The sequence below is a fragment of the Vipera ursinii genome, assembly GCF_947247035.1.
Source record: "Vipera ursinii genome assembly, chromosome: 5".
NCBI lineage: Eukaryota > Metazoa > Chordata > Lepidosauria > Squamata > Viperidae > Vipera > Vipera ursinii.
This window is the reverse complement of record NC_139518.1, coordinates 59754971-59778251: the sequence shown is the minus strand read 5'-3', so window position 1 is coordinate 59778251 and position 23281 is coordinate 59754971. Positions and strand designations below refer to the sequence as shown.

The 23281-nt window shown below is 35.0% G+C and overlaps 1 protein-coding gene across 1 annotated transcript in view; it reads right to left on the bottom strand.

Moving 5' to 3' along the window:
* Positions 1 to 752: 752 nt before the first annotated feature.
* The window catches only part of LOC310641443 (scavenger receptor cysteine-rich domain-containing protein DMBT1-like), a 40651-nt gene continuing 18122 nt past the window's right edge, over positions 753 to 23281 (bottom strand). Inside the window, exons 10-20 of the mRNA XM_083364516.1 lie at positions 20965 to 21009; positions 14513 to 14824; positions 13289 to 13327; positions 12102 to 12413; positions 11416 to 11457; positions 9201 to 9345; positions 7655 to 7851; positions 6363 to 6404; positions 3687 to 3865; positions 2692 to 3083; positions 753 to 2010 (exon numbers count right to left, since the gene is read on the bottom strand). Coding sequence (XP_083220642.1) covers positions 1740 to 2010; positions 2692 to 3083; positions 3687 to 3865; positions 6363 to 6404; positions 7655 to 7851; positions 9201 to 9345; positions 11416 to 11457; positions 12102 to 12413; positions 13289 to 13327; positions 14513 to 14824; positions 20965 to 21009 — 1976 coding nt within the window. The 3' untranslated portion in view covers positions 753 to 1739. The remainder of the gene's footprint in view (positions 2011 to 2691; positions 3084 to 3686; positions 3866 to 6362; positions 6405 to 7654; positions 7852 to 9200; positions 9346 to 11415; positions 11458 to 12101; positions 12414 to 13288; positions 13328 to 14512; positions 14825 to 20964; positions 21010 to 23281) is intronic.

The window sequence follows — 23281 nt, the reverse complement described above, 5'->3', positions numbered from 1 at the left end:
GCTACTCTTAAGCTTGGCCAGAAAAATGCATAACCCAGGCATTACAGCAATATTTGTTCTAAAGGAGCTGTACTAATTTCCAATTTGCCGCTGAGCTGTTTGGTGTGACTGTAACAATTTACAAATTTGTATGTGTGTTAGGTCCTGAAGTTCATTCCTTCTGTCCTGTATATTTGATCAGACGTTTAGATCTTTTTGAGAAAATTAATTTGCTAGAAATTTGATGCTGCCACCTGAGAAAAGCCATTCTTGATAACAAGTCTGTGAAATTCCTTGCCCGTTGTGTTACAGATGGCATTTAACGCAACAGATACTTGTCTCCATTTCAAAATGCATCTTGTGGTCAGATTGGGCTTTTGAATCTTTTTTCTTTTTTATCTTCTGTCCTGTATCTTTTTTGTACACATAATAGTATTTTATTATTTTAAAGATGTGGATATTCTTAGGTTTCCCCAAAATAAGGGTTCTTCTGGTTATGCAGTTTCTACAGTGAAACTATTTTTATTTCAAATTTCTTATAAAATTTAACATATATTGTATCTTTCTTTGGGGCCAGATGTTTCATGAAACAAAAGTGGGATAAAAATCTTAAAATAAAAATAAATATAATAATTCACAGGTGCAATTTTTTTCTATAAAAGTAGCTGTCCTTTCACCAAAATAATAAGCTCACTCTTAGTGTGCAAAGATAGTAGTTTTATTGCAATGCATTGGAAGCAAAATACAATTTCCTATAATTTGAGATTAATTTAGTGACAAAATTCTTCTATTCATATATACAGCATAGAATCCTAAAACTTTCCGATTTTGTAGCTCATCCATCTTTAGGGGTTCTTTTAAAATTATCCTTTTCTCATTAGTTTAGCAGTCCCATGTATTGACTCCTTTAGTCTTCAGCAAATTATTCAATTTATTAAAAGTCTGACCAAGTCTTAATATATCATTTAACTTCTCAGACAACAGAAGCTGCCTCATAAAGTGCTATTGGGTGGGAGAAAGAAGGATAATCTGCAATTATTTTCAGAAATAATTGAAGTAATTTTGCTTTTCAGAGCAAGAAAAGATGCTATACTAGCATGATATATTTATACGATTTATATATTAAATACAGCTAATATGTATCCTTCCTGTATGAAAATACAGGTGCATATTTTTCTGTGTAGGTTGACTGTTAGAACTGGTATATCTACTATGTCAGACTTTAATAAAATAAGAATGACAAAACATGTGGAGAACATTTTACAGGTTAGCTGTTTTCTAGTGTCAAATAGTAAAATTATTTGGATAGTGCTAGTGGGTTTAATAAGAACTATCAAATATTTTCATAAGGCTAGCAATCATCATGAGGAACATAAACCTCAAGTGGATTTTGGCATTTTTGTATAAGGTGCTTAACAAAATTAAACAGCCTGTTTATATCATGATGTATTGGTGTCAGCAAATTGCATAGCCATCTAGGAAAAAGCCATAAATATAAAGACCTTGCTTATGTAAAATGCTGTTTAGACTAATCTTCCTTTCCCTCATCCCCTAATATTGCCTGATGAAGCGCTCTGAAGATCTTAACAAGTTCTTTTATTATTTCATTTGCTTTTAGTTGCTTGTATAAAAGATAGTATTTTTCTATGGATTAGAACCATTTTATCTACAGAGTAACATGGGTATGATTATTATTTTAGGCATCTATCTAGCTTTTATCATTTTAACCAGAAAACATAGTCAAATGTGGAGGAAAAACCCTATTTTTCAATTTGATTCTCATCTTTCAGAAGTTTGAGTGGTCCCACAACAACATTAACCTTCTCCTGAGTTTCGTCCACACCTCTCTTTTTTCTTATTAAACATCCCTTGTAGCATCGAGATGAAAGATCATCTACTCTACACACTACTAATTTACATTGTAGATAAACTGAATTGTGCTTGTTAAGGAACTTAAAGGAGTTGAATTGGAAACGAACTATATTGTTGCTTGGTGAGGACAGACTTCTATAAGTAGAGTCTCGTGGGCATCTGAAAAATAAAAAAAAAAGTTGTTTCAGGTATGCCTAGACGTTTACTTCAAATATTTTATTACAGCATAATGATTTATATATTTACTAAATTTCTGCAGTAGGCTGACTCTGATTATGAGATGCACTAGAGAACAATGGAGAAAGCATATAATATTGGAATATCAAAATGAATAAATGAAACCCAAATTTGGGGCTCATAAAAGTGCTTCAAGATATGTACTTGGGAAGGAAAGTAATATGTTGCTAGTACAGAGGACTGTATACTAAGAGCAAGGCAATGGCCCTGTAGTAATAACTTTTTTTTATTTACAAAATATGTGAAATTGACCATAATCAAAAGAAAGTTTGGTCATTAGCATTCAGCCCACAATATCCCTTTATTCTCCTTAGTATTTCTACATGCGATTGAATTACTTGATATTAACGCATATTTTATAATTTGATATTATCATTTAATATTTGACAAGAAGTTAAATATTTGATACCAAAAGAACATGGCATTGTTTTGTTTGAAAATGTGTGGTTATAGTTCGCAAATGAACCCTGCCATTTTTTCTATACTGTTTTAAGAAATAAGACACAAGAAGAAAATCTAACTCAGAATTTATGTGGCTGACACAACAGCAATTCCTTTGTGGAAAACGGGATTGTGGTTTTTACATATTTAATACACACTTACCCACTTCGGATTAAGTCATAGGTCAACGTTCTAAAATCATTACTATCTGGAGACGCGACACATGTGTCTAGGAAGAGCATAACATTTGGATCAGAACTGTGCAGAGTAGCTTGGAGATATAAATTCTGGTTGAGTGAAACGTAGTATGTTGATCCGAAAATTCTATGGCTGAATGATAGTGAAGAATAGAATGCCAGAGACACATTGTAATGGCCAATTTTCCTTTCAGTCAGGTCAATAGCATTTTGAGCAACAAACATTGTCTCCACAATAGTGTTCTGCTTCATTTCACACAAAACATGAAATTGAAAGTTTTTCTTTCTTGTAATAATATAATCAGAGTTGATTGTCTTGATTACATTGTAATAAGTTATTGTGTCATTATCCTTTGTCTAAAAAAGCACAGAGAAAAGAAAAATTAATCAACAGTGTAGACATCAAAATACTCATTAAACACCACCAGTTTAAAGAGTGCTGTTATTTCAGAATTATAAAATAAAAGCTATGTTAACAAAAGCCATGTTACCCATTACAATAATTTCAGTAGTCACAACCCTGGCTTTTCCACAACTCACATGATAAAATAGAAAGTCAGTCTCAAAAACATAAGGATATCGATTTTTTTCTCCTTTCCAAAATTCCCTTTTTTATTTTAATTGTAATATTGGGTCCAGTTAATGTATTAATAATATCCTCGGACAAGTGCTGGCTCTTCGGCTTTGAAAAGGAGATGAGCACCAGCCCCTAGAATTGGAAACGACTAGCACACATGTGCGGGGAACCTTTACCTTTACCTTTAATGTATTTAAAGTTAAGCAGAACTTCTCAAACCCAATATCTGAAATTAATTTTAAACTTACATTTTGTATTGTTGTTAAACATAACATTAGTTCAATTTAAATCCAAAACCAGAGTAAATTTTTTTATAATAATAGTTAAGACAAGAAGAGTGACAAAGTAGATAATTATTAGTTTTAACAACAATTAATTCTCACCCTTATCTCTGTGTTACAACCATAGAATGGTATAAAAAAGTAAACATAATCGCCTGTGATTTGAGCTGAACATGCTCTATTTGGAGTGTTCAGGTAAACTTGCGATGCATTATAACCAACTGAATGGAGATAACGTATGCTGATCCATGCACGCATATATCCATCAGAACACAAAAGTCCTAAATAATAACACAGAGAAACGTTAAGCAAAATGCAAATACATCTAATTATTAGCATTCTTTTAATTCATGAATCTGCTGGTGGACCAGATCAACTAATTAAGAAATACTGTATCTCTTCTACTTAGCCAGGAAAGGAGCTTTTCACTTTCACTGAGGGTAGAAGCATCCAGATCAAATAACACAGAGAAAAGTGGGTTTAACAGAAACAATTATGAAATAACTTCATCTTATTATTTTCAGGAATATGCAGTATAAGGGGGAGAGAAGTCAATTTGTGTATGAGTTATATTCACAGGTCAGTAATGCAAACCACTAAATCATCAATCAATTTTTGGAATACTTAATGTCAGTAAAAGAAGTTGGTCAGTGTGTTCTCAGAAGTACACTCATCGACCTTTGAACTAAAAAGGTAAACTAAAAAAATGGAAGATCACAAGCCTTAAAACAACAAATTGGTTTCAGTGGAACTGTACCTAGAATGTCAAATTCCACTTCTCTCTGGAAGCTAAACAATTCTTTTTTTATAAATGCTTATGTTCTATATAGGGACACAGTTGCTCAGTGGGTTAGGATGCTGAGCTTGTCGATCAGAAGGTCAGCAGTTTGGTGGGTCAAATCCCAAGTGCCGTGTAACAGAGTGAGTATCCCAGCTTCTGCCAACCTAGCAGTTCGAAAGCACATAAAAATGCAAGTAGAAAAATATGGGCCACTATGGTGGGAAGGTAACAGCATTCTGTGCGCCTTTGGCGTCTAGTCATGCCGGCCACATGACCACGGAGACGTCCTCGGACAAGTGCTGGCTCTTCGGCTATGAAACGGAGATGAGCACCGGCCCTTAGAGTCAGAAACAACTAGCATGCATGTGCGGGGGAACCTTTACCTTTACCTTTATGTTCTATATAATCAAAATAATGTTAGATGAGTCCTATCTGAATTCACTTCTTTGTGTATCAGTTTGTACACAATACAATACTAAGCTTAGTATTGTATTATCATAATATATTAAGTTCCAATCAAAACTAAGAAATAAACTGTTTTATCATGCCACAACTTCATCCCTACTATCTTTTCATAATTGTGTCAAAGGATAAATGTCATGCTTAAACCTTCTTCAATCTATAGTCCTGGCATACTAGGTTGGAGAAGCCAGTATTAGACAATTTGGCCAGACCAGTTATGTACATATGATTCCAGGACTCTTCAGATTCCTACAAATATATTTTATAACTGAGATTCTAAAAAAAGGAAAACTACAATTCTTGCATCTGTAACGTAAACTGGGAAACTGAAAATATAACAAAAGTGAACATCTTCATCAAACTGGTGGTTTAACTGTTCAATTTACAATAGCCAACAGACCTTTTTCTAACATCATAATGACAAGGAAAATATTGAAATGTTTAACTGGCTTTCTTTTTCTTTTTTTCTATTGATTTAGGATTTTGTAAACTTGCCTTCAGAAGTTTACATGCAGTCAAGAAATTCTATAAATCTGGATCAAGAATCAGAGCACACACTGTGGTCAACTTGAATCCTTGCCACCCAAACAAATGGGACAATACATATTCAAGTGGTACATGTGAAATTTATTTTTGACATGTCAAATTTATTATATGAGACGTTTACTATGGTATTATAATCTATAGGAACTAAAAAAAGGAAATAAATGCATGATTTACTGAGGGAAAAATGAAGATTTCAGGAGCTGCTAAGACAGAGGTCAAACTTCTGCAGTTCTACATTTCTCATTCTAAATTTCAAAGGTAGATTCTAATGTAGGAAAAAGGAGTAACCCTATTATCTAAATTCAGTTCAAAGAGGACTGAAAGATTTACTTAAAACTAGGAAATCAGGAAAGCTCATTTGAAATTTAATATTCATTAAATTATTAAGCAATTATATCAGCATTGGTCTTTGAACAGAACTATTTGATTAGGTTAACGCTGAAATTCATTCAAAATGATATTCATGATTGCTGTACTATCTAATAGTACTATTAGACTTTAATCTGTTGCTTGCTTTAAACATGTAAATGGTGAAAGCATAATATTTTTAAATCTTTTTTTTTTAAATCTTAGGTTTATAATCCCTTGCAGAATATAAAGTACTTCTTAGTCAAATGACTATGGAATGCAAGATTCTGGCATTTTGAAAACACACTAAATATGAGAGTAGTAATTCATGAATGGGTCTTTAAGAGAAAACAAAGAGAAACCTTTATTCTACTATGCCTGCTGCTACTTTGATCCAAACTCAGGGGATGGATGGGTAAATCCATCATCTCTAACCCATATTTTTTTAACAAAGCAAATAAACATGCCTGATTCATATCATGTAGTAGATTCAAATCCTCCTACCTTCATGCCACAATACTTGTAGAACATTTGGGGGCTTATTCCTAAATAATTTAGATAATCTGTGATCTCCAGTGACCTACTTAACTCTTTACAACTCATCAACTAAACAATATCAGAGAAAAAGAATAATATCTTACTCGTAGCTTTAGGAGCAGTAGATGGTGTAGTAGGTCTCGGTTCTGTGAATACAATAAAACAATTAAACATGATGATAATTACTATTATCCAATCTATATACTACTAAAACTCTTGGGTCTGTTTGTAATCTTAATTGGATGAAATTGGAAAGTATAGGGCAACAGTTATTGAACCAAGGTAACTCATATGGGCTAACTTACAGAATGCTAGGGCCCCTGGGGAAGTTGTGGCCGTTTCAGCATTACTGCGCCTTCCAACTATACTTCCCAGAATCCCATAGGTTGCATGGAACAGGGGAAAATAGTGTGGCTGTATCCCCACCCTCATTCCCACCTCCCTCTGGCCTTTGTATCAGTCATCTGGTGGCAAGGCCCAACAGGCAAGTAGTGATTCGCTGCTTTGGAACCAAATCTGAAATCTCTTAACAGCAATGGGTCAAATGGGGAGGACAAGGGTTGAGTGACCTGAACATATGAGATTGGATTACATATGGTGAGGCTTATTTTGAAAGACAGTAAGTACAGTTATCGAACAAATGACTATAACCAAACTGGATTATATCCAGTGGTGGGATTCAAATATGTGAACAACCAATTCTCTGTGTGGATGCCGCTTCCAGAAGTCCATTCTGGGCCTGGGCAACAAAAAATTAGCTACCAGTTCTACCGAACTGGTGCAAACCGGCTGAATCCCACCACTGATTATATCAGTGCTAAAAAAGTTGTACTGAATACTTACTTTAAGGTTTTTGTGTTTACTTTTGAAATTCTAAATGGCTTGAAAATAAGGTCTGCATCCCATTTGCCTATTTTTGAACTTTGTGTAAGCATTTATCTAAGCACTTTGAATATATTATGTGACACAACTAGAGAGAATCTGTTCTATTGTACCATCTCTTTTGTTTGTGAAGATACAACTGGTACACAGCCACTAGTTTAGCTCCATCTTAAAATATTGTTGATTCTGCCAGTTTAAATATTAAATGAGGGATAAGGAGTGGTGTTCTGCTCTGTTGGATCCAATGTCATTTCCAATTTATTGTATTATTGTTATATTGTTGTGTTTTTATTTTGTTTCATTTATTTAAATATCATTCGATTTCAGAAAGTTCAAAGACGGTAAAGATTATTTCATTTATGAAGATAGGCTGCTGAAAACAGTGCCATATTCATGTGAACCAATGGCCCTACACAGTATAAAACTAAACAGAAGTTTGTTTAAAATAATATTGAATCCCTAACTCACATCATTAACAGGATACAACTTAAATGAACTACATAAATATGCTTACCTGCTGGAACAGAGTAGTAATAAGCATAGAATCCATTTCCTGAATAACCTGAATCTCTATGCAAAACTATTGTCATTATATTGGAAGTTGATGAAAAGGTATAGTTGAGATAGGCGGCAGAACAAATTCTTCCAATTGGAGATGAACTATATCGGAGTCCATCAAAAATCTCAATATATTCTTTATCACAGTCCAGGCTGTACAGAAATAGATAAAGATTTGACTCCTTATCACTTACTATGCCAGACATGTCAAACACAAGGCCCAGGGGGCAGATCCGGCCCGCGAAGTGGATTCATGTGGCTCGCAAAGCCATCCTGGAAACAGTGAGGGAACGGCCCCCACTGCCTTGGCCCTGGCCCAGAGACCCTTCTCCTGCCAGAGACCCTCAGATCTGTCCCACTCCTGCCCAGGCCCCCATAGGCACCCTTGATGCGAACGATGTAGAGCTGGCCACGCCCACCCAGTAGGCCATACGCACTCTAGCCACGCCCACCCAGTAGGCCACGCCCACCCTGGCCATACCCACCCGGCCCTCTGAGGGCAGCCGCAATGCTGATGCGGCCCTCAATGAAATTGAGTTTGACACCCCTGTACTATGCCATCATTTTTTCCCCTTCTGTTTGACCACATCTGATTCTCTGTGAATGCCTATCATTTTCTTGGCAAACCTTGTCAGTGATTTTTGCTTCACTACTTCCTTTCTAGATCTGATAGAAAATGTCTGACCAAAGGTCATCCAGCTGGCTTTGTGCCTAAGGCAGGACTAGAACTCATGGGTTTCCCAGTCTTTAGCCTGATGCCCTAACCACTACAAGTAGTCCTCAGCTTACAACCCTTCATTTAGCTCAAAGTTACAATGGCACTAAAAAAAGGGACTTTGACTGGTTCTTGGATTTGTATCTGTTGGAGCATTCAGCATCACGTGATCCAAATTTGGGCACTTGGCAACTGGCCTGTATTTATGACAGCTGCAGTGTCCCTCTGGAGTCACGTAATTGCCATATTCAATCTCCAGCCAGCTTCCAACAAGCAAAGTAAATGGGTGAAGATGGTTTCATTTAATAACCATATGATTCACTTAATTGCAATGATTTGTTTAACAACTGTGGCAAAAAAAGGTTATAAAGTTGGGTATATTTCACTTAACAATAGCCTTGCTTAACAACATACATTCTGGTCCCAATTGTGATTGTAAAAAAACAAGGACTACCTGTACACCAAATTATGTTAAATCATTTAAAGAAAGAAATAATCACAGTAAGCCAAAAAGAAACACTTAAGAGTTTCTTTTAAGGGGCGCATTTATTGTAAAATTGTGAAGACATTATTTCAGTGGAACTATGTTGAATTCAGTTAAGTGTTGAATTGATTTTCTTAGTTTTAGTCATCCCAAATGTATATCATGCCTGTTAACCAAGTCTGGTTTACTCTTGAATGGTAATTGTTGCTGATATACACCGGGAATATATTAGTGGGTTACAAACTCAAAAACACATTTATTAAGTGTATAGAAGGAAAACGTTAAAAGAATCTTTCAACTTACCTTATAGAAAGGAACTTAAAACTGATGCGTTCAAGGGGCCTCACTTGAATTTTCCAGATACAAGTCTGATTGCTGTAGCTTCCAGAATAATAAGGTCCAGAGAAGGATCCATAAGCTTCTGTGAGCTGGCCTCCACATTGATTTGCTAGACAACACAAAGCCAAATATTGTGCACATGAAACTTTGTAGATTTTTAAAAAACTATTTCCCCTGCTACCAATATCTGTAAATTTCTTTTTGTTATAGAAAATAAGGCCAAGAATTACTTTCCAGGGTGGTGTTTCATAAAAAAAAGGGTTAAATGTCTGAGAATTTGGAAGAATACAATAGAGGCAACGTCACCCACATATTATTTTACTTTTAAACTGAATTAATTAGAGAAATGTGTAAGGCAAGGGTAGTGCAATGTTTTATATTTTTTGAAAAAAAGAAATAGCACACAAAGTGGTATCCATAAACATATGAAGCAAAGTAGCTGAAAAAATATAGTCAGCTTTGGGGAATACTATTTACAACTGTTTACAATATGCAAAGATGTAACTAAAAATACATTTTGTTTGATTACGCACATTTGCCCAACCCTTACTAAACAGGTTTCATACCTATTTTCATCATAATTTCATTTTGTTTCACAAACTAGGATTTTAGGACAGCATTTGTTCTGTTTCTCAAGCTGTTATTCAATTATAAGAGGACTAAAAGATAATAAGTGTAATAATAACTGTTTAATTGGGGAGACTTGTAGAGACGGTTGGATATGATTGCCTTCTGTATACATATACATCTTTTTCCCTCTCTGCTCTAATTAAGATGATTTTACATAGAACTTTCTGCAGATTCCATTTTCATACTTAGCAATACAAAAGCAGAAAGATGTTCCCAGAAACAAAAAACAGCATTTGACCATATAAGACTAAGAATTTCTGTTCATAGCCGAAATGGGAAAAAAGATGGCCATTAACTGAATTTGGGAAACATGTGGATATTATGTTACGATCATTATGATCAAAGGACCTGTACCCCACTGGATGTGCATGATCATAATGTAATCTCCATGTGCTTCCCAAATTTAGCTAATACTGGACATATTGGATATAACTACTGGAAAAAATGGATATAAATACATTTGAATGAATGTTGGGATGCAGACATATTGCTGATGACTGTAGAAGTATCTTTAGCTTCTGGTAGAAAAAAGCTAAAAAGCTAAAATGATCAGGTTTCATGGTTTTGATGAAAATTAAGTAGCCAGCCAATAACTTGCATGTACAAGTACAGGTAATCCTCGGTTTATAACAGCTCATTTAGTGACTGTTCAAAGTGATTTATAACCATTTTTCACAGTTAAGATCTTTGCAGCTTCCCCATCATCACTTGATCAAAATTCAGATGCTTGGCAACTGGTTCATACTTATGACAGTTGCATTGTCCCAAGGTCACGTGATCCACCTTTTGCGACCTTCTGACAAGCAAAATCAATGGAGAAGCCGGATTCACTTAACAACCCATTGATACTAACTTATCGGCTGCAGTCATTCACTTAGCAACTGTGGGAAGAAAGGTCATAAAATGGGTCAAAATTCAATTAGCAAATGTCTCACTTAACAGCAGAAATTTTGGGCTCAGTTGTGGTTGTAAGTCAAAGACTGCCTATGAAAATGAAGTGTGGAGAGTCACAGACATGACAGTGACAGTTACATAAATGAAAGCATCCTTTAAGCTTCTGAAACTTCAAAAAGGTGAAAAAAAAAAGGTAATATTGATTTATCCCTAATTTAGTATAATAAGAGAGAGAAAGGGAGACATTCTCGTCAGGCTTTCAAGAATCTGTTAATACAGCGAACAGCACTACAGTCCCAGTTGGTTTCTTAATCTGCTTTATCCTATAGGGCTGACATCAGTCTTTCAAGGCCTGACTGAGTTTTGCCCTCTTTCGTTCCTTCAGATGCTAGCTGAAGAAAGTTAGGAGGAAGTCCTTCTGAGCTTCTTTCTCACGCTTTTGCTGTTTCCGGGGCTTAATGAGCAGCTTTCTTTAGGTAAACACTCTGCCTTGTTTCTCTGGCGTCAGTATGTGATTAATTACAATTATTAATAGGAATTGACTGAAATGAATCATGTGTTATTACAAAATGTATAATGTGCAGTGTGAATAATGCAGAGAACGTGAATAGCCCTTTCTCTGATTGACAAATGAGGATCTCAGATGCAGACTTACTAGGGGTTGTCTCTATCACCGGAGGAGCAGGTGTAGAATAACCTGTTAAGAAAACAAACTTAATCAAGCAATGGAACAAATAAATACAGGGGGACTAATATTGGGGGCAAAAAGAGAACATTATACCTGCTAAATGAAAATAGTCTTATTCATCTGCAAAAATTTATTAGAGTTTCCACAACCCCTGCAACTAGGTAATTGATTAAAATATTGATAATAAAGGGAAGAGAGCCCTGTGGCACTCAAGACCTTCCTCCAAGCTTGAGTCATCCATGAGTCTTCTTTTGATACAGTCATTTGGCCCACTGTCAAGCTACCCAATAGTAGCACTTGGGCCTGTATACTGTGTCTATTGCGTTCTCGTCACAAAGCTAATATTTATTTTTTAAAAAGACAAAAATACTTTTGGATGAATCGTCTTTGACAAAAGTGTCCCAGTTCTCATTCATTATAACAAGCCTAATGCTCACAACTTGTGGCTTAATATTCTGTTTGAGGAACATGCCTATTATAGATGTCAAACTGGAGGTATTTAGCCTGGGTGCTGCTTTTTTCCTTTTATTTGAAGATATGTATAAAATTTTTGAAAATATCTGTAACATTAAACCTGTTCCATTATAAGGATAACATGTAAACACACTGCATTTTAAAAAATATCTTCTTATATTTCAGACTACAGAAGATACCTGAGCATCTGACACCAGCATCTTCCCCATGGTTGCAATTATGGCTATACCATCCTTTATGAGCACATTCCTCCAATCTGTCCTCATTCCCTCTACAATTTACATCATCCATGGTTATATTTCCTGAGCCTTGACCAAAGTAAGCTCTTCCAATTGCTCTGATAGCGCGTCCACAACCAAGCTGCTTGCACACGACTGCTGCATCCTTCAGATCCCAGGAATCATCACAGACGGTCCCCCACAATCCATTGCGTAAGACTTCAACACGTCCCTCACAGCTCTTTTTGCCATTGACCAGTCTTACAGATTCATCTGAGAAAAATGAAACAGAATCCATACATTTGAATGGGAAACTGGAAATAACGAAACTTCAATGATACAGAGAATTTGTGAATTTTTGCACAGGACAAGGTTAGTTAAGGATCAGTTTGATGTTATCAGTTTGATACTTTGATGTTATCAAAGCTCTACTTTTAAATTCTATTCAGATGGTTGCATGGGAAATGCACAGATCTCTTTTTCACTAATTAATTAATTCTATATACATATCTACCAATCTCGCATTTGTCACTCTGGGCAGCTCAAAGACTTTAAACAAAAATAAGACCAAATAAAATAAAAATAAAACCACAAAAAGAGAGGTATAAAACCATTAACTACCTGATTAAGACCATAAAGGACATAATCACCAGGAGATTATAATTCATGCTTCACTCTCGATACACACATTTAGCAGGACCAAGGATCATGACAAGTTGAGAGTCTTCTATAAGGTCAGTAAGATTGGGGCCAATCTAACCTCTGGGAGGGGGGGACAATATTCCAAAGAATGGGTGCCATGCACAGCATGACCAGACCTCATCAAGTGATAACTCCTTAATAGAGGAGACCCAAAACATGCCTTTTCTGCCAGACCACATACTATGGGTAGATGCAACCAGAGAGAAATGTTCCCTCAAATATCATGGCCCTGTGCCTATTAAGACTTGATAGGTCATGAACAACTCCTTGAATTGAACCTGGAAGATGTCTGGCAACCAATACCATGTGGGCACAACTCTGGGCGAGTCACAAGACTCCATTCTTTTTCCTTTAGTGTAGAAGCAGCAAAAGATATGTGTTTGGAGATCTCTTGTCCTGTTCTTATTTCAGAGTGATTAATTTTGGGATTAAGGATACACACTTACTAGCTGGTATTTCTGGTTCTGGAATAGCTGTAGTACGTCCTACAAAAAACACACACAAAAAAACAAGTCATGGAATTTGTAAATAGTGAGATAATGACACAACATAAAACAAATACTATATACATGTACAATTTGCCTCTCTACCCAACGTAACATTGGAGTAGGATGTCTTCAATTGGGAACTGCTTTATAGTATTTCTTTGAACATTGTTGACTAATGCTATTTCACACTAATGATTTCCAGAATCTCGCCATTATTATTTACTGATGCATGTTCACAATGGCAAATGCATCAATATTGTACAAATAATGCCTGCATATTATTACTTTACAGAAAGAGTAATGAAAGCTTGGAATCAACTTCCATTGGAGGTACTAGGTCAATCTTCCATAGCTGAATTTACATATGCTTGGGATAAGCGTATGTCTATCATCTGACAAAAATTAAAAATAAAAACATAATAAATACATCATAATAAAATAAAAAACAATATAATTAAAAACAAATAAATGAATTTTAAAAAACAAAAGCAAAGAAAAAACTCAAAGGACCGACTCAGTGGAACCCTGGATCTTTTTCTGCCATCAGGTTTCTATGTCGCTATGTTTCTATTTTCACAAACCAGTGTTTTCAAAATTCACTTAGGAAGATTCATGGCAACTACATAATTTTCTATCTAGTTTAGAGTCCCCTAAGAGCATGTATGGCAGGGTTTCCAACCAATGTTCCCATAAAGGAAGCTGGTTCCAACTTCAGTTGTTTCCAGAAAGTCATTGATTAAAATGCTGAGGGAGGAGAAACTTGTGAAACTCAATATCTTCTCTCCAAGCCATTCGTGAACCTTCTTTGGATGCAGTTATTCATTCAGCCAACTGTCAAGCTACTTAATAGCAGCATTTGGGCATGTCTACTGTCTACCACATTCTTCTGTACAAAGCTAATATTTATTTTTTAAAAAAGGTAAAAATCAGCCATACAGTGATGGTCTTTGACAAAAACATTCTAGTTCTTGTTCATTATTACAGCCTAATGCTACAACCTGTGGCTTGATATTCTGTTTGATGAACCTGCCCAGTACAGATGTCAAAGTTAGTTAAATGTAGCCTACTTGCTGCTTTTTCCTTTCTTTTGAAGATAGGTATAACATTACACTTGTTCCATTATGTAAACATATTGCGCTTTCTTTCCTGTTATGCCATTATATTTCAGACTATGGAAGATACCTGAGCAGTTGACGCCGGCATCTTCTCCATGATTGCAGTTATGACGATACCATCCTCTGTGAGGACATTCCTCCAATCTATTCTCATTCCCGTTACAATTTACATCATCCAGAGTTATGTTTCCTGAGCCTTGACCAAAGAAAGCGCTTCCGTGTGCTGTGATGGCGCTACCACAATCGAGCTGTTTGCACACGACCTTTGCATCCTTTAAGTCCCAGGAATCATCACAGATGGTCCCCCACAATCCATTGCGTAAGATTTCAACACGTCCCTCACAGCTGTTTTTTCCATTGACCAGTCTTATAGATTTAGCTGAGAAAGATGAGTCAGAATCCGTTTATTTGAGTGGAAGACTGGAAATAATGAGGCATCTGATACCTCAAAGATAAGCAATTTTCAAATTTTTGCCAATTAATTAGGATTAGTTCTTACACAAGCTTTTATTATGAGAAACATAAAATATGTTTTTTTTCATAATATTCATAGTTCGTAGTATTCAACTTTGGAATTCTTGTGCAGACTTACCAGGCAACTTCTCTGAGGGTGAAGTAGCATCATGTGAAGCAGTTACATCAAAGAAAACAAATAAGGCATGCAATCTATAATGGGGGTAATTATAGTGTAGCATAATTACTCCCAGTATCGGGGTGACAGTACTACAGCTGTTCATTAAAATTATATGTAATTAGTGAAATTTTCATTCCCCACAGTATAAGGGGTAAAATATAAAGAGACTGTTAGAGATTAAACTTGATTTGGGTGACAATATTATATAATGGAGTAAAAGCACCTTTAAGGAGTTAAACGGCCTAAGGGTGTGGCTGTAATTATTCCACATAAAAGAGAGTTAGATGTTACACGTAGTTGCTCTTGTATATGTGTTTGATGTTAGTGTTTGGATACCTCTTGTTCTCTTGTTTGCTAACTTGATATTTATTCTCTCAAGAATCAACTGCTTGCTACAGTGTATATTGTTTTTGATATTGGTAAGCAGCTTTTGTATTTTGATACTATGTTTCTTATGGATTGACTTTTATGTGCATGATACTGGATTGATACTTGGACTATTTCTTACTGTGTTTCTTTTTGTTGTCTGAGTAAAAATAAGTTATAAAACTCGTGTTAGTGCATTACTGTTTGCCTAAAAGTCCCAGTACAACTTCCACTGTGTATTAATAATACTCTGTTAAACAAACCATTTTTTTTTTCTTCAACGACATATTCTAACAATGGTTATGGGCCCAGATCCAGTGTGGTGCTGAGGACAGGCACAGTATTGTATTTATATTTCCTAACTGAGTTTTCAAATTCAGACAATGGCACAAGGACTATTCAATCCATTCTGCATTACCCGGCTTAATGGGTCAAACTATGTATCCTGGTCTACACAATGTAGTTTGCTATTACAAAATCAAGGTCTTTGGAAAATAGTCCATAATCCTCCTGATGTAACTGCCTGGGATCCAACTAATGAAGAAGATAACAAGAAGATTGTAGACTTCAATAAAGACAATGATAAGGCTTTATCTATCATTGGGCTAACATTAGGAGACCAACAGCTAGTCCATGTGCATGGAGAAGAATCTGCTGCTAAATGTTGGGCTAAGTTGAAAAAGATGTTTGTTTGGGACAGTGTTGGTGCTCATATAAATCTTACCAGAAAGCTATTTAGAGCTAGACTGGAAAAGAATGGCGATATGTTAGCTCACCTTAACTTTATAAAAGCAACTTTGTTGGAACTGCAAGAAAAAGAACTTATTTTCTCAGAGCTTCACCAGGTTTACATCATTTTATCATCATTGGATGAGAGCTACGATGCCTTTGTATCGTCCTTGGAGGTTTTGTCCAAAGAAGACCTAACTGTTTCTTCAATAACTGGAAGGTTGTTGGAAGAATCAAGATGTCGTATGGAGAGAAAACAGTTGAGAGAGCCATTGCAACAAGAAATAAAGAAGACTGAATCTGCTTATATTTTAAGGAAATGCTTTAATTGTGGGTTAAAGGGACATATTGCTAAGTTTTGTCAGAATAGTAATTGTCAGAGAAAGGAAAGCCATAGAAAGAATAAAAAGCTGATTAATGTAGCTGTAGCTAATAGAACTACTAATAACCACAATTGGTGGGTGGTAGATAGTGGAGCTACACACTGTATTTCAAAAATAAAAAGGGATTTTGAGAATATAAGGTCTAGTAGAAAATATATTTCTATGGCTAATGGCTGGAGAGTCAAGGTCTCTGGAGAGGGTAAGGTTTACTGTTCATTTTTAAAACAAAATTTGGAAATGCTATATGTTCCCAGATGTGATTATAATCTATTATCAGTTAAGGCATTATTGGAAGCAGGTTTTAAAGTTACTTTCCAAGGGGAGGAATGTCTTATTCAAAAGAATGAAGTGAACTTAATAGCTAATATGAAAGACGGTTTGTTTGTAATTAGCAATGATCCTATTATAATGGCTACTACTTGTACAAATCAAAAACCACATGATGAATGTATTCATTTATTACATAGAAGATTGGGTCATGTGAATTTTAATACACTAAAAAGAACTGTAGCTTTGTCTAATGGGTTTAAGTTAAAGGCTTGTAAGAAATATCTGCAGTGTAACGTATGTGGTAGAGAAAAGAGCAGGGCAGCACCAGCTAATAGGTTAGATGGATTTAAAACCACAACTCCATTAGAACTGGTATTTATGGATTTGATAGGTCCTATGAAACCCAGTTTAGGGGGTGCTTGCTACATATTAAATATTCTAGACCATTATAGCAGATATGGGTTCTGTTATCTACTTACGTCAAAAACTGAAACTATACAAACAATATCTAATTGGCTCAAGTTTGTACAAAGGAAAACTCAGTTAAATGTAAAAACCATAATAACAGTCAATGGAACTGAGTTTGTTAATAAACAGTTCAATGAGCTGTTAGTTTCAGAGGGAATAGAGCATAGACGTACAGCTCCTTATAGACCTCAGCATAATGCATTTGTTGAACGGAGGGGCCAAACATTGCAAGCTATGATTAGATCTATGATTGAAGATTCTGGTTTACCTGATAGCTTATGGGGAGAAGCAGCAAAATGTGCTAATCATATTTTAAACAATGTGGTTAGTTCAGCTACAGGTAAAATTCCTTATACCTTATGGTATAAGAGAAAACCAAATCTTAGTTATATTCACACATTTGGGACACCTGCTTGGGTACATATTCCAAGTTCAATAAGAAATAAAGGAGAACATAGAGCTAAACAATTATTTTTTGTTGGCTATGAGTTAAACCATAAGTCTTATCGGTTCTGGGAGAAAGGTACTAAAAACATTTATTGTAGTTCTAGCGCTGTTTTTCAAGAACAGTCAGGCTGGGAAAGGGTAGAAGATATTGTATATATTCCTCAACAAGATTTAACTAACTCCTCAAATGAAAGTGATAAAGAAGAGGAGGAACCTGCTAGAGAGATCAAACAAGAACCACTGATAGTGGAGACAGGAGAGGAAGAAGATAATAATGTAAATGTACCTATAAGTCCAATAACTCTCAGAAGGTCTAACAGGGAAAGACGACAGCCTGATCGTTTCGAGGCAGGTTTAATTTGTCAAATAGACATTGAACCTTCTAATGTTGAAGAAATAAAAATGTATCCTGAGAATGAAAGAATTGGAAAGTAGCTATGGATAAAGAAATAAAGTCTTTGCAAGATCTTAATGTTTATCAAGAGGTTAAAATACCTAAAACAGAAAAGTTAATTGGATGTAAATGGGTTTTTAAACTGAAAGAAAGTGTTACATGAGAGGTAATACATAAAGCAAGATTAGTTGCTCAAGGATTTGCACAGAATAATAGTGATTATGATGAAGTATTTTCCCCAACGTTAAGAGCTTCCACTCTTAGGGCTGCTTTAGTTTGGGCAGCAAATAAGAATTATAGTATAAAACATGTAGATATTGAAACTGCTTATTTGCATGCAACATTAAACCATGATATATATATGAAAGTTCCATCAGGAATAGAAAGTAAGGTAGGGTACTGTTGGAAACTGAATAAGAGTTTGTATGGTTTAAAACAGTCAGGTTATGAGTGGAATAGATGTTTAGTAAAAGAGTTAAATAGTTTGGGATTTAAAGCTAGTATTGCAGATCCTTGTTTATTTATAAAACAGCAAAATAGTGAATTATCATTGTTATTATTATTCATTGATGATATTGCTATTATAGCAAAAGATGAAACAGAAACTGAAAGAATAATTTCAGGGTTAAAAAGAAAATTTAGAGTAAAAGATCTAGGAGCTATTAGTCATTATCTAGGGCTGGATATTATCAGGACTAGTAAAGGATTTAAACTGTCTCAAGCTAAGAAAATTAATGGTTTGCTGAAACGTTATAATATGGAAAACTGTAAACCAGTAAAAACACCTATGGTTCAAGGTTTTGAGAGTTCAGCAGATAACAGCAATGTCTTTGATAAAAAGATATATCAATCATTAATAGGCAGCTTGATGTATTTATGTAACTGGTCAAGACCTGACATAGCATTTACAGTTAATCATTTAGCTAGATATTGTGAGAATCCTACAACCAAATGTTGGCAAGGTGCGAAAAGAGTTTTAAGATATTTGAAGCACACCATACATTATTCTCTATATCTAGAGCCAACAAAGGAATTGGAACTAAAAGCATTTGCAGATGCTAGTTTTGCATCTGATACTGTAACCAGGAAATCCACTTCAGGATTGGTTGTATTATTGGGAAACGCTTTAGTAGGATGGAGGTCTAACAGACAGAAGCATATAAGCTTATCAACAACTGAATCTGAATTTTCTTGTTTATCTTTATTATGTACTGAGCTATTGGTATGGAAACAATTATTGTTTGATATGGGTTTAAATTGTAATGAACCAATAAAAGTGTATGAAGACAATCAAGCAGCTATAAAATTAGCAACTAATGCTGCAGTGAAAACTAGATCAAAACATACGGATCTACGGTATCTAAATGTCAGACAATGTGTTAAAGATAATTTGATTAAACTGGAATATTGTGCAACTGAAGATAATATTGCTGACCAGTTTACTAAAGCTCAGGGTGCTATAAAGCATAAATCTGTTTGTGATATGTGTAATTTGAGATTGTAAAAATATATGTATAATATGCCACCCAAAAGGGGAGATTGTTAGAGATTAAACTTGATTTGGGTGACAATATTATATAATGGAGTAAAAGCACCTTTAAGGAGTTAAACGGCCTAAGGGTGTGGCTGTAATTATTCCACATAAAAGAGAGTTAGATGTTACACGTAGTTGCTCTTGTATATGTGTTTGATGTTAGTGTTTGGATACCTCTTGTTCTCTTGTTTGCTAACTTGATATTTATTCTCTCAAGAATCAACTGCTTGCTACAGTGTATATTGTTTTTGATATTGGTAAGCAGCTTTTGTATTTTGATACTATGTTTTTTATGGATTGACTTTTATGTGCATGATACTGGATTGATACTTGGACTATTTCTTACTGTGTTTCTTTTTGTTGTCTGAGTAAAAATAAGTTATAAAACTCGTGTTAGTGCATTACTGTTTGCCTAAAAGTCCCAGTACAACTTCCACTGTGTATTAATAATACTCTGTTAAACAAACCATTTTTTTTTCTTCAACGACATATTCTAACAGAGACAAACCATTTAACCTGTTCCATATTATAAACTTCCCTTTCAATGTTATACTTCAACTATATACTTTGGGGAAGGAAAATTTCACTAATTATATACACACATACTATGTTTGTGTGTATGTATATGGGTATGTCTATGTACAGGGCTTTTTTTCTCATAGAACGCTCAGAACGGAGTTCCGGCACCTTTTTTGGATGGAACCTTGTAGGGTAGGCAAGGTGGTTTGTATGACAAAAAAAGCACTGTGTATGTATGTGTAATATATGTGCATGTGTGTGTCTATGTATCTGTATAAGTGCGTGTGTGTATTCAAAATTAATTAAGGAAGGTTCACAACAAGTATATTATTCTCTGTTTTGAAGAACCTTTGGTACATCTATTTTAATATATTGTTTTGTAGGGTTATATAATAATTTTATTTGAACAAAAATTGAGTAAGATAATTTATGATTATCTTATGATTATTATTATTTGACAATACTTTAGTGCTAAAAAAGTAGGAGAAGATACAAAATGTCTGTTGTCAGGTATAACTTTAGTTATTTATTTTATTGAATTCTGACCTTGATTCATAGAATATTGTTAATCTTCTCTCATTTGACTGAGAATTGCCTCTCCAAGTGGCTTATAGCCCCCCCCCCACTCTCCACAGGGTCCCTACATGTTTCTTCCATTGATCCTTGTCACATGAAATGCAATAAGTGATGTGAATATAACAATCAATTACTGGACTACATTTTTGATAACTTATTAATGCATGGTCATAGAAAATAAAAGTGGGAATTTTCTTACCAGCGTCCACTTCTGGTGTGGTTGTTTGAGCTGGAGTAGGTGGAGCTAAAAATACACAAAAAGGATCAGAATATATTTTGAGATAATAACAATGAAGCCAGGCGTGAAATAAAGTGTATAAAGTAAGGGAACTGCCTTACTCCTCAGCATGACACTTTTGGTGATATCTTTAGTAGTAAAGTGATTATATATGTCCACTTACTAAAGAAGGATTTTTCACACTGGATATTTACAATGTTTATAATACGAAACAGCCTCTGTCATGACTTAATGAAGTCTTTTTTCCTCAGTGATGTATCCTCAAACAACAATGGCTACATTAGTCTATGAGTTAACAGCCATAGCCTTGGAGCCAATATACCGTATGTAGAAAGATCAACACTGAACAAGCTTTTTTAAAAAATCTAATTGGAAGTTATGATACCTATCATTGATGCATAATAGTTTATTAGAAAGTTTCAATTTTGGAATGGAAAAAAAAGAAGTTGGCTATTCATTAAGGCTCTTCAATAAGACCTGTTCATAAGGAAAAGAAATTTAAATGTCACTCCTATTGATTTATTTTTCATATTGCTCTTCTATTTATCCAGTCATATATTTCAGTGAATAATGAACAAAAACTAGAATAACTATCCCTTTATCAGATTTAGAATCATCCTCGTCCTCTATTTACAGTAAGAAACCAGATCTCTGCAGACAATAGAAATTTACAGCTAAGGTGTATCTATTTTAATGTACCCTTTTCTAGGTCCATATAATACTCTTAACTTATTGGACAAACATGAACAAGATAATTTATTATTATCTTATGATTGTGATTTGACAATACAGTAGTGCATGTATTGTCAAAGTATTGGATGATGCAAAATATGGATGCTGTCAGATATAACTTTAGCTATTTGTTTCAGAACCTTCTCAAATGGCCAACAGACCAGTCTAGTGAGGTTTCCTCTGGACCAAGACTTCTTCAACTACTAACGAGGGAACCATGTTCCCTTAATTTATATGACTCTCATAGGCTAGGGCAGGGGTAGGCAACTTTGGCTCTTTTATGACTCGTGGACTTCAACTCCCAGAATTCCTGAGCTCCAATTCTGGGAGTTGAAGTCCAAGAGTCATAAAAGAGCCAAGGTTGCCTACCCCTGGGCTAGGGATACTCTTAGAATCACCCCACAAAATCTTCCATACAAGTCTGCAGGAACTCTCAGGAGCTGTGCTTTGAAGCAGCTGTTGAGACCTTCAGATGAGGGGGCAGGGCTGCAATCACTTTGCTGTTGAAAAGCAGCCATTTTGGAATTTATTTTTAAACAGACCATAAGTTGTGCATTTTACTTCTTAATCAGTTTGTAGGATTCTTATCTTTATTAAAGATAAAATATGCTCTTTGCAGTCAAAGCCTTTTGTAGCTTTTTTAAGTTCTGCACTATTTTTGAGACTTCCTTACTGGTAAACAAGGAAGGGGACTGCTAGAGGCAAGCTAAAAGAAGGAAGAATGGACTACATAAGAGTATAAAAATCTTTGGTTTTGTTTTATTATTTTTATGTCATCTGTAGCTTTCGATTGTTTAGTTGTGGGTGGCTGAAGTTTTTCAATTTGTATGAATTCAAATTGTATGAATTCTGATTGGCCAGGAAGCATTAAAATTGATGTATAAAAATTTACTCCTTGACCACAAGAGGGAGCTAAGAACATGAAAAAATATGGACTGTATCAGATTTCCAGAGCCTGCTCCAGAAATATTTAAATAAAATAATTCACTTTTTAGAACAATTATGTTCTAACAATGTTATAAAAGCAAGAGGAACAAACTACTCAAATAATTGGGGAAAAGATGAGTAATTCAGAGATGCCATTATGTAAAGAAAGTTACCAAATCATTGAAGCAATTTCTCAAGTACCTGACAATGCAAAGGACATAACTACAATTTTTTGAATATAAATCTAGTACCAAATGATCGTTTAAATACATGTCTTCCAATGTAATTGAAAGAAGAGTTCCAAGTAAATCTACAATTCTCAGAAAACAACTATGGAACTTTGTCTTCATGGATACTATCAAGGTTGAGAATCCCTTGAGAAAAAGACAAGTTTATAATTACTTGACAGTTATTCCAGAGAAGAAATGATTTTATTCTATGAGGACAAGCTTGAGAGAGTGACTTAAATTGAATGAGCTAATTGGAATTAGGATGAATTTTTACTAATCTGTTATATCTAATCGAAAGAAAGTTCTAATGCAGGGGTGTCAAACTCAATTTCATTGAGGGCCGCATCAGCATTGCGGTTGCCCTCAGGGGGCCGGGTGGGTGTGGCCAG